This window comes from Zophobas morio, unplaced genomic scaffold, assembly GCF_036711695.1.
Source record: "Zophobas morio isolate AGI-343-1 ecotype UQ-CSIRO unplaced genomic scaffold, CSIRO_AGI_Zmor_V1 ptg000008l, whole genome shotgun sequence".
Classification (NCBI taxonomy): Eukaryota; Metazoa; Arthropoda; class Insecta; order Coleoptera; family Tenebrionidae; genus Zophobas; species Zophobas morio.
The window spans coordinates 6,405,926-6,420,623 of NW_026972113.1; the positions used below are offsets into that span (position 1 = coordinate 6,405,926).

At 36.2% G+C, this 14,698-nt stretch overlaps 2 protein-coding genes across 2 annotated transcripts; both read right to left on the bottom strand.

The window, feature by feature from the left end:
• Window positions 1-802: 802 nt before the first annotated feature.
• Window positions 803-3,402, bottom strand: LOC135125540 (glutamic acid-rich protein-like). The gene is made up of 4 exons (XM_064051202.1): window positions 3,292-3,402; window positions 3,048-3,209; window positions 1,773-1,961; window positions 803-1,024 (listed from the first exon to the last, which is right to left on the bottom strand). The coding sequence occupies exons 1-4, from the start codon at window positions 3,400-3,402 to the stop codon at window positions 803-805; spliced, it is 684 nt and encodes a 227-aa protein (XP_063907272.1).
• Window positions 3,403-4,740: 1,338 nt separating this feature from the next.
• LOC135125541 (uncharacterized) lies at window positions 4,741-5,861 on the bottom strand. Its single transcript, XM_064051203.1, has 2 exons — window positions 5,725-5,861; window positions 4,741-4,903 (listed from the first exon to the last, which is right to left on the bottom strand). Exons 1-2 carry the CDS (start codon window positions 5,859-5,861, stop codon window positions 4,741-4,743), a joined length of 300 nt encoding a protein of 99 aa, XP_063907273.1.
• Between the last annotated feature and the right edge of the window lie 8,837 nt (window positions 5,862-14,698).

The following is a 14,698-nucleotide window of genomic DNA, read 5'->3' on the forward strand; positions in this document are numbered from 1 at the left end:
ATTTTTTCAATTTTATCTTTCAAATACTTATTTATTTTTATTCGTTTTATTTTGTTTTTTTATTTGCTTATGTTTCTTAGTTTTTTCAAAAATTCTATCAGATTTTGTCTACCATGTGGTGCACGCCGAAGAGCAAACGAAGTCTGACACCATAAAACATTGGTCGTAGAAAAAGTGTAGTAGGCAGTTTGTATGAATGAAATAAGTTCCGGTTTCTTTCTGTCTGTCCTATCCTTTTAGTTCTTTCTACTCTATCTGTTCTTTCTTTTTTCCTGTTATTTCTATTCTTTCTGATCTATCTGTCGTTTCTTTATTTGTTCTACTTGTTCTTTGTGTCCCCTTTCTACCTTTTCTGTCCTTCTATCCTTTCTGTCATTTCTGTTTTATCAGTTCTTTCTATCCCATCTGTCCTTTCTGCTCTACCCGTCTGTGCTATCTGTTCTTTTGGTACTTCTTTTCTTTTTCTTCTTTCAATCCTACTTGCTTTTTCTGTTTAATCCTATCTTTTTGTTCTTTTTGTTTTCTGTTCATTCTTCTCTTCCTGTTCTTTCCGTTCTTTCCATTCTTTCCGTTCATTCGGTTCTGTACATTCTTTCCGTTCGCTCCGTTCTTTCTTTTCTTTCCGTTCTTTCTGTTCTCTCTGTCCTTCCTGTTCCTTCTATCCTTTCGCTCCTCAATGCCCAATATCTTCTACTTTTTTCTGTCCTTTCTGTCCCAATCTTTCTATCTTTTGTCTCATTTCTGTTCTATTTGTCTTATTAGTTCTTTTTGTTCTCGTTGTCCTTTTTGTCTTTTCTGCTCTTCAATCCTTTTTGTCCTTTTCATCCTTTTCGTCCTTTTCGTCTTCTTCGTGCTTTTCGTATTTTTTGTCCTTTTCGTCATTTTCGTCCTCTTCGTTCTTTTCCTCGTTTGCGTCTTTTTCGTCCTTTTTGTCCTTGTTGTCTTTTCTGTCGTTTCCGGACTTTCTGTCCCTCAATCTTGTCTGCCCTTCTATCCTTACGGTCCTCAATGCCATCCATATTTTCTACCCGTTGCCCTTTCTGTTCTAATCTTTGTCCTTTGTTTCATTTCTGTTCTATTTGTCTTTTTTGTACTTTACGTCCTTTTAATCCGTTTAGTCATTTTCGTCTTTTCGCCCTTTTCGTCCTTTTTCTTTGTCGTCCTTTCCAACTTTTCGTCCTTTTCGTCCTCTTTGTCCTTTTTGTCTTTTCTATTCTTTCTGTACTTTCTGCTCTTCTATCCTTTCGGTCCTTAATGCCTTTCTATATTTTCTACTTTTTCTGTCCTTTTTATCATTCTAATCTGTCTTTCTCATTTCTGTTCTATTTGTCCTATCAGTTCTTTTTGTCCTTTTTGTCCTTTTCGTTCTTTTCGTCTTCTTCGTCCTTTTCGTATTTTTTGTCCTTTTCGTCGTCTTCGTTTTTCCCTAGTTTTCGTCTTCTTCGTCCTTTTCGTCCTTTTCCTTTTTTCTTTCTTTTCCTCCTGTGATACCTTTCCGTCCTTTCCGTTCTTTTTGTCCTTTTTAGCCTTTTTGTACTTTTTGTTCCTTTTGTCCTATTTGTCTTTATGTACTTTTTGTAATTTTCGTAATTTTCGTCTTTTCGTCTTTTTCGCCCTTTTCGCCATTCGTCCTTTTCGTCCTTATTGTCCTTTTCGTTCTTTTCGTTCTTATCGTCCTTTTCGTCCTTTCCGTTCTTATCGTCCTTCTCGTCCTTCTCGTCCTTCTCGTCCTTTTCGTCCCTTTCGTTTTTTTGGTCCTTTTCGTCCTTTACGACCTCTTCGTCTTCTTCATTTTCGTCCTTCTCGTCCTTTTCGTCATTTTCGTATTTTTCCTCCTTCTCGTCCTTTTCGTTGTTTTGGTCCTTTACGACTTCTTCGTCCTCATACTCCTCTTCGTCCTTTTCGCCCTTTTCGTCCTTGTCGTCCTCGTCGTCTACTTCGTCCTTTTCGTCCTTTCCGTCCTTATTGTTCTTTTCGTATTTTTGGTCCTTATTGTCCTTTCGTCCTCTTCGTTTTTTTCCTACTTTTCCTCCTTTTCGTTATTTTCGTCCTCTTCGTTCTCTTCCTCGTTTGCGTCCTTTTCGTCCTTTTTGTCCTTGTTGTCTTTTCTGTCCTTTTTGGACTTTCTGTCCCTCAATCTTGTCTGCCCTTCTATCCTTTCGGTCCTCAATGTCCTTCTATATTTTCTACCCGTTGCCCTTTCTGTCCTAATCTTTGTCCTTTGTCTCATTTCTATTCTATTTGTCCTTTTTGTACTTTACGTCCTTTTAATCCTCTTAGTCATTTTCGTCTTTTCTCACGTTTCGTCCTTTTTATCTTTGTCGTCCTTTCCAACTTTTCGTCCTTTTTTTCCTTTTTATCCTTTCTGTACTTTCTGCTCTTCTATCCTTTCGGTCCTTCATGCTTTTCTATATTTTCTACCTTTTCTGTCCTTTTTATCATTCTAATCTGTCTTTCCCATTTCTGTTCTATTTGTCCTATCAGTTCTTTTTGTCCTTTTCGTTCTTTTCGTCTTCTTCGTCCTTTTCGTATTTTTTGTCCTTTTCGTCCTCTTCGTTTTTCTCTAGTTTTCGTGTTCTTCGTCCTTTTCGTCCTTTTCCTTTTTTCCTTCTTTTCCTCCTGTGTTACCTTTCCGTCCTTTCCGTTCTTTTTGTCCTTTTTTATCCTTTTTGTAATTTTTGTTCCTTTTGTCCTATTTGTCTTTGGGTACTTTTTGTCTTTTTCGTCCTTTTCGTCTTTTCGTCCTTTTAGTCCTTTTTGCCCTTTCGTCCTTTTCGTACTTATTGTTCTTTTTGTCTTTTTCGTCCTTTTGGTTCCTTCCGTCGTTTTAGTTCTTTTCGTCCTCTACGAACTTTTCGTCCTCTTCGTCCTCTTCGTCCTTTTCGTCCTTTTCGTCCTTCTCGTTATTATCGTCCTTTTCATCCTTTTGGTCCTTTTCGTCCTTTACGACCTCTTCGTCCTCTTCGTCTTCGTCCTTCTCGTCCTTTTCGTCGTTTTGGTTCTTTTCGTCCTTTTCGTCCTTGTGGTGCATTTCGTCCTTTACGAACTTTTTCATCTCCTTCGTCCTCTTCGTCCTTTTCGTCCTCATCATCCTCTTCGTCCTTTTCGTTCTTTTGATCCTTTACGACCTCTTCGTCTTCATACTCCTCTTCGTCCTTTTCGTCCTTTTCGTCATTTCCATCCTTATTGTCCTTTTCGTATTTTTCGTCCTTATTGTCTTTTCGTCATCTTCGTTTTTTTCCTAGTTTTCGTCCTTTTCGTCCTTTTTGTCCTTTTTGTCCTTTTGTGTACTTTCTGTCCCCCAATCTTGGCTGCCCTTCTATTCTTTCTGCCCTTAATGACCAATATTTTCAACTTTTTCTGTCCTTTCTGTCCGTCTAATGTTTCTGCCTTTTGTCTCATTTTTATTCTATTTGTCTTATCAGTTCTTTTTGTCCTTGTTGTTCTTTTTGTCTTTTCTGTTCTTCAATCCATTTTTGTCCTTTTCGTCCTTTTCTTCCTTTTCCTCCTTTTCGTTCTATTTGTCCTTTCTGTATTTTCTATCCCTCAATCTCGTCTGCCCTTCTATCCTTTTCAGTCTCAATGTCCTTCTATATTTTCTACCCTTTCTGCCCTTTCTGTCCTTATAATATTTGTCCTTTCTATCATTTCTGTTCTATTATTATCAGTTATTTTTGTCCTTTTTATCTTTTTCGTTCTTTTCGTCTTTTTCGTCCTTTTCATCGTTTTCGTCCCTTTCGTCCTTTACGTCCTTTTGGTCCTTTATGACCCTTCTGTCATTTTTTTGTCCTTTCTTTCCTTTTTCTTCTTTCAGTCCTATTTGTTTTTTCGGTTTTATCTTTTCTTTCTATGCTTTCTATTCTTTCAGTTCTTTCTGTACTTTCTGTCTTTTCTGAACTTTCTGTCCTTCAATCTTGTGTGCTCTCTTGTCTTTTCGGTGCTCAATATCATTATATTTTCTACTTTTTCTGTCCTTTCTGTCCTTCTAATCTTTCTGCCTTTTCTCTCATTTCTGTTCTATTTATCTTATCAGTTCTTTTTGTCCTTGTTGTTTTTTTTTGTCTTTTCTGTTCTTCAATCCTTTTTTGTCCTTTTCGTCCTTTTCATCCTTCTCCTCCGTTTCGTCCTATTTGTCCTTTCGGTACTTTCTGTCCCTCAATCTCGTCTGCCCTTCTATCCTTTCGGTCTCAATGTCTATATTTTCTACCTATTCTGCCCTTTCTGTCCTTACAACCTTTATCCTTTCTAGCATTTCTGTTCTATTATCAGTTATTTTTATCCTTTTTGTCCTTTTCGTCCTTTTCGTCCTTTTCGTTCTTTTCATCCTTTTCGTCCGTGTCGTCGTTTTCGTCCTTTTCGTTCTTTTCGTCTTCTTCGCCCTTTTCGTAATTTTCGTCCTTTTCGTTCTTTACGTCCTTTTCGTTCTTTTTGATCTTTTTGTCTTTTGTGTTCTTCAATCATTTTTGGCTTGTCCTTTATGTCCTTTCTGTCATTTTTTTGTCGTCTCTTTCCTTTTTCTTCTTTCAGTTCTATTTGTTTTTTCTGTTTTATCTTTTCTTTCTATGCTTTATATTCTTTCAGTTCTTTCTGTCCTTTCTGTCTTTTCTGAACTTTCTGTCCTTCAATCTTGCGTGCTCCCTTGTCTTTTCGGTGCTCAATATCATTATATTTTCTACTTTTTCTGTTTTCTGTCCTTCTAATCTTTCTGCCTTTTCTCTCATTTCTGTTCTATTTATCTTATCAGTTCTTTCTGTCCTTGTTGTCCTTTTTGTCTTTTCTGTTCTTCAATCCTTTTTGGCCTTTTCGCCTTACCTGTCCTTTATGACCTTTCTGTTCTTTTTTTGCCCCGTCTGTCTGCTTGCTCTTGTTGTCCTTTCTGATCTTCCTGTCCTTCCTGTCATTTCTGTCATTTCTGTCATTTTTATCTATTGTGTTCCATCTGTTCTATCCGTTCTTGTTCTATCTGTCTTTTCTATTCTTCCTGTCATTCTTGTTCCTCTTTTATCTGTCCTTCCTGTTCTATCTTTTTGTCTTGTATTTTTTATCGGCTATTTCTGTTCTGTCTGCCCTTTCTCATCTTTTTGTCATTTCTGCCCTTTCTATTTTTTGGTCTGTTTTCTCTATTCTGTCCGTTCTCTTCTTTTTGTCCATTCTGTTTTTTCTATTTTATCTGTCTTATCACTTTTTTCTGTCCTATCTATTCCCTCTGACCTTCCTGTCATTTCTGTATTGTCTCATTTGTTCTTTCTTTCATTTCTGTCCTTCTGTCTTTTTTGTCCTTTATCCTTCCTGGATATTTCATCCTTTCTGTCTTTCCTGTCCTTTATGTCCGTTCTATCCTTATGTCCGTTTTATTTTATCATTTCTGTTTTTCTATTCTTTATTTCCTTCTATTTTTTCTCTTTTATCTGTTCTTCCTGTACATTTTGGTTTCTTGTCTGTTCTCGCTTTTCTTTTTTTATCGGTGGTGTTAGTTTTTTTCGTTTCGTCCTTTCCATGTTTGTAACCTTTATGTCCCTTCTGTCTTTTCTCTTCTCCTATCCTTCTAGCTTCTTTGTTCTACCTGTCTCATTTGTCTGTGTTGTGTATTCTGTACCTTCGGCCCTTCTATAATTTTTGTCATTTTTATTCGATATGTTTTTTCTGATCTTCCAATTCTTTTTGTCCTAACTATCTTTTCTGTCCTAACGTTTGTCTTTTTTGTCCTCTCTGTCTTTCTTGTACCTTCTGTCTGTCCTGTCCTTTCTGTCCTTTTTGTTCTTCCTATCATGTTTGTTCTTTTTGTCCAATCTGTTCTTTTTTTTTTTGTTTTTCTCCTTTCTGTCAATCGTGTTTTTCGACCCCTCTATCCTTTCTGTCATTATATATTTTGTATCATTTCTGTTCATTCTGTCATTCCTAGCCTTTCTGTTTTTTCTGTCTTTTTATCCCTTTATCTTCTCTGTTCTATCTGCCTCTTCTTTCGTTTTCGTCCGTTCTATCCGTTTTATCTTTTCTATACTGTCTGTCCGGCTGTCTGCTGTGTGTCGGTCTAATGATGATTATGTTAAGCAAGTAATCCTAGTCTTTTTTTATTGTTTACACAAGATATCTCAAAAATTTTCAGCTTTAATATAAGTTTTGTCTAAATAACCTAAGGCCATTTTTTTATTTAGAAGAATAGTTTTCGTTATTTTAAAGGAATGTTTCTAATTTTAGGTTTATTATCCACACTTTGTTGATTATCTCGTTTACATCTTCTTTTTTTCCTCATCCAAAATTATCTCAAAAAAGGTCACAGTAAACTTAAAAAGCTGAATCGTAAAGCTTTATTGTACAATTCTGAAGTCCAAGTATGCGCATAAATTTCAAAGTGTAACTTTCGCAAACATGTCAGAGGTAACGTGTATAAAGCTCCATTTTAATATCAATCGCCGCAACCTAAAAACCAATAAACTATGAACCAAACTACAATTACAACCCCCGTAAAGATGGCTTTAACCCCTTTCACACCCTGCCCTTTGCATTCTGTACGGTTCCCAGCTAAATTACTCCGACATGGCACAACAGAAAGCGAGATCGAATAAGGAGCGAGATCCAGAGGACAAAACATTAATTATAAGTCGACAAAAGGGCCGGTGACGGCATCGCGACGGCGGCGGCGTCGTTAGGCCCGGACGGATTACGGAGAGCTTCCGCCCACTGACTAATTACTGCAGGTGGATCCCCTCTTCGTGTTCGCTCAACCGCCCCTTTCGTCGTTTCATACTCCTGTTTGTGTTGGTATAATTGTGTTTTCATTAGATCGGACTAAACCGGTCGACCGAAATCGCCACTCGTTCAAGTTTGAAATTGATAGTGGGAGGAATTATAAGGGGAAATAGAAGGAAATGAGAGCGGAGATGTTTCTTTTATTGTTTTATTTTGAGAGAGGTCTATTCGGTCGAGCCGATATAATCGAAGTTGGCGTTGTTATAATGTCAGGATTTCTAGGCGTTCGACGAACACTAGTAGAAATTATAGCACGAATTGGATTTACTGAAAATATTGTCTTTTTAATTTTTAGTGATGAAGTGTTTTATTCAATTTCAGTAGGCGGAAGTTAAAGCAATAAAAAAGTCTGGACCGTCGGCATTGATGATTTTCAGTTCAGTCTTCAGTCCCACGTCTGTTACTACATACTAGGAAAAGCTAACATTTCCTAATCAAAACTGTTTATATTATCGAAACATGTAAAAGGAGACAAAGTATTGGAAGATTAGTAAAAAAAGAATTCTTTTTGGTAAAATATCGAAGCCATGAATCAAAAAAGGCCATTTTTTTCACTTTCCTCCCTGTTTCGGTAGTTTTAATCCGAAACCCGACCCGTTCTAATTAATATGAACGGTTTGTCTTGGAAAAAATTTATCACTGTTGTTGGGAGTAGCTCGAAGATGTCCCCCGTTCCACCAGCAGCACTCTTCCATTATCATAACCGTGCATACTTAACGATGTTTTCGCACTGCATGAATTATAGAAGGCTTCCCGTTAATCAGAGAATATAATTTACGTCCGTGCCCGCTTCTTGACAACCTCTCATTGTTTCCTTCCCTATCTCCGAAGCCGGCGTCCAACTTAAAAAATAAATCTTCACCCACCCTCGACGCCGCACTAATTAAAAATGCTAAATTGTGCGTGAGATGCCATCTCAGTCATTTCTAGTCTGCGCCCTCTCCGTAAAAGAGAAAAAACGAAAATAACGCCGAATTTGACTGAATTTAATTGCGTTTATAATGGCGGCAGTCGTAGCGGAAAGTAAACTCGGGAATTTCCACCTAAGCCAATTGTACTATGTATAATTTTCGTATCGTGATTATTGTTATAAAAAAAGCCAAAAATCCAAATTTTCGCGGACCTTTAATTATCCCCATTTGAATACAAACCCACCTCGTGTCCCCAAAACAAGTCGCATCGAGAACATCCCAAATCCCTCTCGAAATCTCGAATCCAAACATTTCCAGCACACCCCAGGGCAGGTGACGGGCCTAAACTGCGGCACATGCTATTTTTTTCGGCGAAACCCTCAAAAAATGATTACGGGAGGGCTGGTTTCCACTTTTTAGCCATCAATGACTTCCTATTTATGTCACAATTTAGTTTCAGTGCACAATTCGCGGACTGTGTGTATATTAAAAATGCGACCGGGAACGGTGACAGCGGCATAAAAGACCGAATTAGATCACTGTTGTGTTTTTGGGGAGGGCGATTACAGCACGAGCCCTCGCTAAGCAAATCTTCATAAATCTGACTCGCAGATGCTGTAAATAACGGTATTTTTTATGCAGGTATTTAAAGTAGGCACTTTTTTGGGACGATAAACAGAAGAAGACACCCGGTCGTAAATCTGCATGTACAGGTCCCATTGTGAGATTACCGTTATTAGAAACCGTTCAGTAGCTGCGGATTTTTTTCTGGAAAGTAGCGGTTCTTGCGAAAAAACGGCGAGGATTGGTACACATTTTTTCTATTGTTAGCCAGGCAATAAGTTTATTTTTAAATGCAGGTCCTCTTCGTCTTTACGATTTTGTAAATTCAACCAGAAATGAATGTTTTGTGAATAAAAAACGGTCCACACAAAGTTATTTTTTATTTTTTATTTTTAATTAAATTAATTGAATTAAATTCTTTAGCTTGGTGATCAAAGAGGACTAATCATTTTACCTTGTTGCTTCAGTATTTTATTAATTTTCAAGCTATCTTGAATCCAATTTCGCTTGAACATTCAAAGCTTTATAAAATTAACAACCGAAAATACCGCCAATCTATTTTAAAACAAGTTTATTTGGTAAAGAAACAATTATTGTTGGAACGATAGTTTAAATAACACATATAAACTGTTCAGGATGTTTTTAATAAAAAGTGATCCATGAAATTTGACGTTCACTTGAGGTTGATTTGTCACATTTATTGTTATTTAGATATGATTAAGTTGCAACATTTCTGACATCTGTCATCTCTGTCATCTGTCAATTTCAATCAAAAGGTGCTATCTGCAAATGAAAAATTACAAAATTTTACTTTTTCCTGATAACCTCTATGGAGCAAAAACAATATAGAAGGTAGTGGTCACAGTGTACAGTTGGTTCCAGAAAAAACAGGAATGGAATTTTTGAACAATATAAAGTGTAGCTGTCTCTTACATGTCAATTTGACAAATCTGTTAAATTATGTCAGTTTTGTCACTGTTTTGACACAAAATTTTTGCAATGTCATTATTGTCAAAATAGTCTCATTTAAACTAGAAAAAGTCACACAGTAATCTGTCATACTATCTTTGACAGTTCCCGTTTTTTCTGGAGCCAACTGTATAATAGAAAAAAAGAAGGTTTCACCTTCTTTAAAAAGGCAGTTGGGAGCCCCGAGAAAATTTAATATTCTTAAAAAAAACATTTGAGGCTCCCGAGAATGTTTTACATTAAAAAAAAAGTTAGGACTCCCTAGAACGTTTCACATTCTAAAAAAAAAAAAATTTTAAAACAGACAGTTGAGACCCCCCAGAGAAGGTTTAAAAAAAGAGATTTGGGACACCCGAGAAGGTTTCACATTAAAGAAAAAGACATTTGGGACCTCCGAGAAGGTTTTACATTCTATATATAAAAAATACATCTGGCGCCCCCGAAAAGCTTTTACATTTTTAAAAAAAGACAGTTGGGACACCGACAAGGTTTCACATTAAAAAAAAAGACATTTGAGGGCCCCGAGAAGGTTTTAAATTTTTAAAGACAGTTGAGACTCCCGAGAAGGTGTCACATTCTAAAAAAACATTTTTAAAACAGGTGGTTGAAACGCCCGAAAAAGTTTCACATTAAAAAAAAGACATTCGCGGTCCCCGAGAGGGTATTACATTTTTAAAAAGATAGTTGGGACTCCCGAGAAGGGTTCACATTCTTAAAAAAGATATTTGTCACCCCCGAGGTTTTACATTTTTAAAAAGACAGTTGGGACCCCCGAGAAGGTTTCACATTAAAGAAAAAGACGTTTGGGACCCCCGAGAAGGTTTCACATTTAAAAAAAAATACACATGGCGCTACCGAGACGGTTTTACATTTTTAAAAAAAGACATTTGGGATCCCGACAAGGTTTCACATTCTTAAAAAAGACATTTGACGCTCCCGAGAAGGTTTTACCATTTTAAAAAGGACAGTTGGGACCCCCGAGAAGGTTTCACATTAAAGAAAAAGATATTTGGGACCCCCGAGAAGGTTTCACATTAAAAAAAAAATACATCTGGCGCTCCCGAGACAGTTTTACATTTTTAAAAAAAGACATTTGGGATCCCGACAAGGTTTCACATTCTTAAAAAAGCCATTTGACGCTCCCGAGAAGGTTTTACCATTTTAAAAAGGACAGTTGGGACCCCCGAGAAGGTTTCACATTAAAGAAAAAGATATTTGGGACCCCCGAGAAGGTTTCACATTAAAAAAAAATACATATGGCGCTCCCGAGACGATTTTACATTTTTAAAAAAAGACATTTGGGATCCCGACAAGGTTTCACATTCTTAAAAAAGACATTTGACGCTCCCGAGAAGGTTTCACCATTTTAAAAATGACAGTTGGGACCCCCGAGAAGGTTTCACATTAAAAAAAAAATACATCTGGTGCTCCCGAGACGATTTTACATTTTTAAAAAAAGATATTTGGGAACCTTACAAGGTTTTACATTAAAGAAAAAGACATTTGGGACCCCCGAGAAGGTTTCACATTTAAAAAAAAATACATCTGGCGCTCCCGAGAGGGTTTTACATTTTTAAAAAAAGACATTTGGGATCCCGACAAGATTTCACATTCTTAAAAAAGACATTTGACGCTCCCGAGGAGGTTTTACCATTTTAAAAATGACAGTTGGGACCCCCGAGAAGGTTTCATATTAAAGAAAAAGACATTTGGGACCCCCGAGAAGGTTTCACATTTAAAAAAAATTACATCTGGCGCTCCCGAGACGGTTTTACATTTTTAAAAAAAGACATTTGGGATCCCGACAAGGTTTCACATTCTTGAAGAAGACATTTGACGCTCCCGAGAAGATTTTACCATTTTAAAAAAGACAGTTGTGACCCCCGAGAAGGTTTTACATTTAAAAAAAAATACATGTGGCGCTCCCGAGGCGGTTTTACATTTTTAAAAAAAGACATTTGGGATCCCGACAAGGTTCACATTCTTGAAAAAGACATTTGACGCTTCCGAGAAGGTTTTACCATTTTAAAAAATTGGTCTAAAGAGTTTAGACAGTACTTCCCTCGCTGTCGGAAACTTGACGACTGCATGCCTATTGTGTTTTTTTTCTCATTACATTTTTGTAGTAGGAATTTAAAAAAAAATTGCGATGACGTCATCAACATTTTTGCAAGGACACGTATATCAGTTGGGATAGATGTAGTGTAATACTAAGAATAAAATTATTATATTCTCAAATTTTCGGGAAAATGAATTGGGTCGTTTGAATATTGATTTGTAATAATCAATAAAATAACGAAACAATTTACTCACGTATACCTACGTATCAGAGGCAACTGAAAATCGTGTATGTATAAACATTGTTAATTTAAGATGACAGGCGTAACAGCATACGTGAGAGCCAAACACAGAAACTGTAAACAAAACGACCGTCGGTTTTATTGCTTCGACTTCCGCTTATTATATAAAACATTGGGTTTTATTTTAATTCTTGACGGTGAAATTCACAATTGGTTGATTATAAACATGTCTATTTCACATTCGCGGAATCAAGTGAACGCATAAAACAAATGCAGGTCTGTAATGTTAAAGTCGATGTAAATAAGCGTGCTACCCTTATGTTTCAACCGAGTTTTTCCTTTGACAAATTTTGTGTCTACCAAATTGGGTTGGTTGGGGTGTAATACTAATAATAAGTGTTGCCTTTAATTTAATCAATAAAATAAATTGACTTCATTAATTTTTTTGAACCACCTCTTCAGAAAATCTAAAAAATATGAATGGAATGATAAATCACAAGTACAAACTCATCATATTTTTTGCATTTTAGATAGGATTTATTCAGCAAAATTTAAGGGTGACGTCATCAATTTTTTTAGGAGGGATGAACAAATACATTTTGAACAAAAGTTTACCATGCTTATAATAACTTTAAAATATTCCCAAGATTTCAAAGCATTCGGTTTTGTAATTCCTGATTAAATCGATAAAATAAATTCACGCCTTCATTAATTTTTTTGAGTCACCCTGCATATGCAAATCCAAAAATATGAATGGAATGATAAATCACAAGTACAGACTCATCATATTTTGTACATTTTAGATACGATTTATTCGGAAAACTTTTGAGCTGACGTCATCAGTTTTTTGTAGAAGATAACCAAATATATTTTGACTAAAAATTTATTATGCTCTTTATAACCTTAAAACATCTGCAAGATTTCAAAGCATTCGGTTTTGTAGTTCCTGATTAAATCAATAAAATAAATTTACGCATTCATTAATTTTTTTGAGTCACTCTGTATATGCAAATCCAAAAAATATGCATGGAGTGATAAATGACAAGTACAGGCTCATCATATTTTGTACATTTTAGATATGATTTATTCGGCAAACTTTCGAGCTGACGTCATCAAGTTTTTGGAGGGGATAAGCAAATATATTTTGACTAAACATTTATTATGCTCTTTATGACCTTAAAACATCTGCAAGATTTCAGAGCATTCGGTTTTGTAGTTCCTGATTAAATCAATAAAATATATTTACGCATTCATTAATTTTTTTGAGTCACCCTGTATATGCAAATCCAAAAAATATTAATGGAGTGATAGTTCACAAGTACAGACTCATCATATTTTGTACATTTTAGATATGATTTATTCCACAAACTTTTGAGCTGACGTCATCAAGTTTTTGGAGGGGATAAGCAAATATTTTTTGACTAAAGATTTATGATGCTCTTTATAGCCTTAAAACATCTGCAACATTTCAAAGCATTCTGGTTAGCAGATTAAAAATTAAATTTCAAAATGTTGTTTTATAATTTTGATTTTTTTTCCAAAAATCTGGACGTTTCGGGTGAAAAGTCGATTCAGAGTTGTAAACTACATGTGTAGGACTATGTTATTTTATACAATTGAAAACCCATTTACTATGTACAATTTTGAAGTGACGTCATCGCTTTAGTGGTGGGGATGATTCGACAAATTTTGGTTAGCGTTTTACCTAATTCTTATATAAGTATTCTTAATATAAGTACAAAATTTCACAACAATCGGTCGAGTACTTTCGGAGATTATCTGTCTAATAAAAATCCGTGACAACAGACGGACAGACGGACAGACGGACAGACGGACAGACGGACGGACAGACGGACAGACGGACAGACGGACAGACGGACAGACGGACAGACAGACGGAAATGGGAGACCTATTTCTTCGTCTTCTAGGGGTCATGAAAGATCGAGAAAACGTAAAAGTAGAGAGTCGGCCGACGGACTCGATTACAATACTTCCTTTGCTTACGCTCGGGAAGTAAAAAGACAGTTGGAACCCCCGAGAAGGTTTCACATTCTTAAAAAAATACATTTGGCGCCTCCGAGAAGGTTTCACATTCTTAAAAAAGACATTTGACGCCTCCGAGAAAGTTTTACATTAAAAAAAAAGACAGTTGTGACCTCCCAGAAGGTTTCACATTCTAAAAAAAACATTTGGCGCCCCCGAGGAGGTTTTACATTTTTAAAAAAGACAATTGTGACCCCCGAGAAAGTTTCGCTTTCTTTAAAAAAGGACAGTTGGGATCCGAAGAAGCTTTCACATTCTTAAAAAAAACATTTGGCGCCCCTGAAAAGGTTTTAAGTTTATAAAAAGACATTTGGAACCCCCGAGAAGGTTACACATTCTTAAAATAACACTTTTGGGGCCCCGACAAGATTTCACATTCTTAAAAAGAGACAGTTGGGACCCCCGAGAAGGTTTCACATTTTTAAAAAAGACATCTGGCGCCCTCAGAAGGTTTTACATTTTTAAAAAAGATAATTGGGACCCCGAGAAGGTTTCACATTCATAAAAAAAGACGTTTGGCGCTCCTTCGTAATTTGACCGATAAAAAATTTGTAATAACATCATCAACATGGATCATTCTAGTCACACAGTCAATTTTTGTAAAAATTTGGACGGTTAAGGAAAAACTCAAAGCGGATTCGTACACCACACTTATAGGACTATATTGACGTCATCAAATTGTTGTGTGGGGATGATTAGCAAAATTTTGGTTAGCATTTAATCATCTACATGATGTTTCTAATAGTTATACATACAAAATTTGACATCGATCGGTCCAGCAATTTCGGAGATTACGTGTCCAATAAAAATGAATACAGACACCGAATAGACAGACAGACAGATAGACAGACAGACGAAGACGGGAAACTACTTTTTTCGTACTTTGGGGGTCATGAAACGACGAGAGAATATAAAAGTGGTCCTTCGTCCGATGGATTCGATTACTATATTTCCTTAGCTTACGATCGGGAAGTAAAAATTGAGAAAAAACAGAACCAGGAAAGCAGAAAATTTAAATTCAATAGAAATGGGCAAAATTTAAACTGTTCTGTGAGTAGCGTAAATTCATGTTTCCTGGAAAAACTGGACACCTACTACATTCATCCACACGTAATGGTGTCTATATGAAAATTTCATGGAGTAATTAGATACCTACGACAT

Bases quoted from the DNA above. Each gene is read 5' to 3' on its own strand.
- LOC135125540 (XM_064051202.1), bottom strand. From the start codon at position 3,402: ATGAGACAAAAGGCAGAAACATTAGACGGACAGAAAGGACAGAAAAAG. The intron at 3,210-3,291 runs GTACACAAAAGG...AAAGACAATAAG, and splicing joins CCAAGATTGGGGGACAGAAA to GACGAAAAATACGAAAAGGA. The intron at 1,025-1,772 runs GTAAAGGACGAA...GGCAACGGGTAG, and splicing joins ATGAAGAAGACGAAGAGGTC to AAAATATGGATGGCATTGAG.
- LOC135125541 (XM_064051203.1), bottom strand. From the start codon at position 5,861: ATGACAGAAAGGATAGAGGGGTCGAAAAACACGATTGACAGAAAGGAG. The intron at 4,904-5,724 runs GTACAAGAAAGA...CAGAAATGACAG, and splicing joins AAGGACAGGACAGACAGAAG to AAATGACAGGAAGGACAGGA.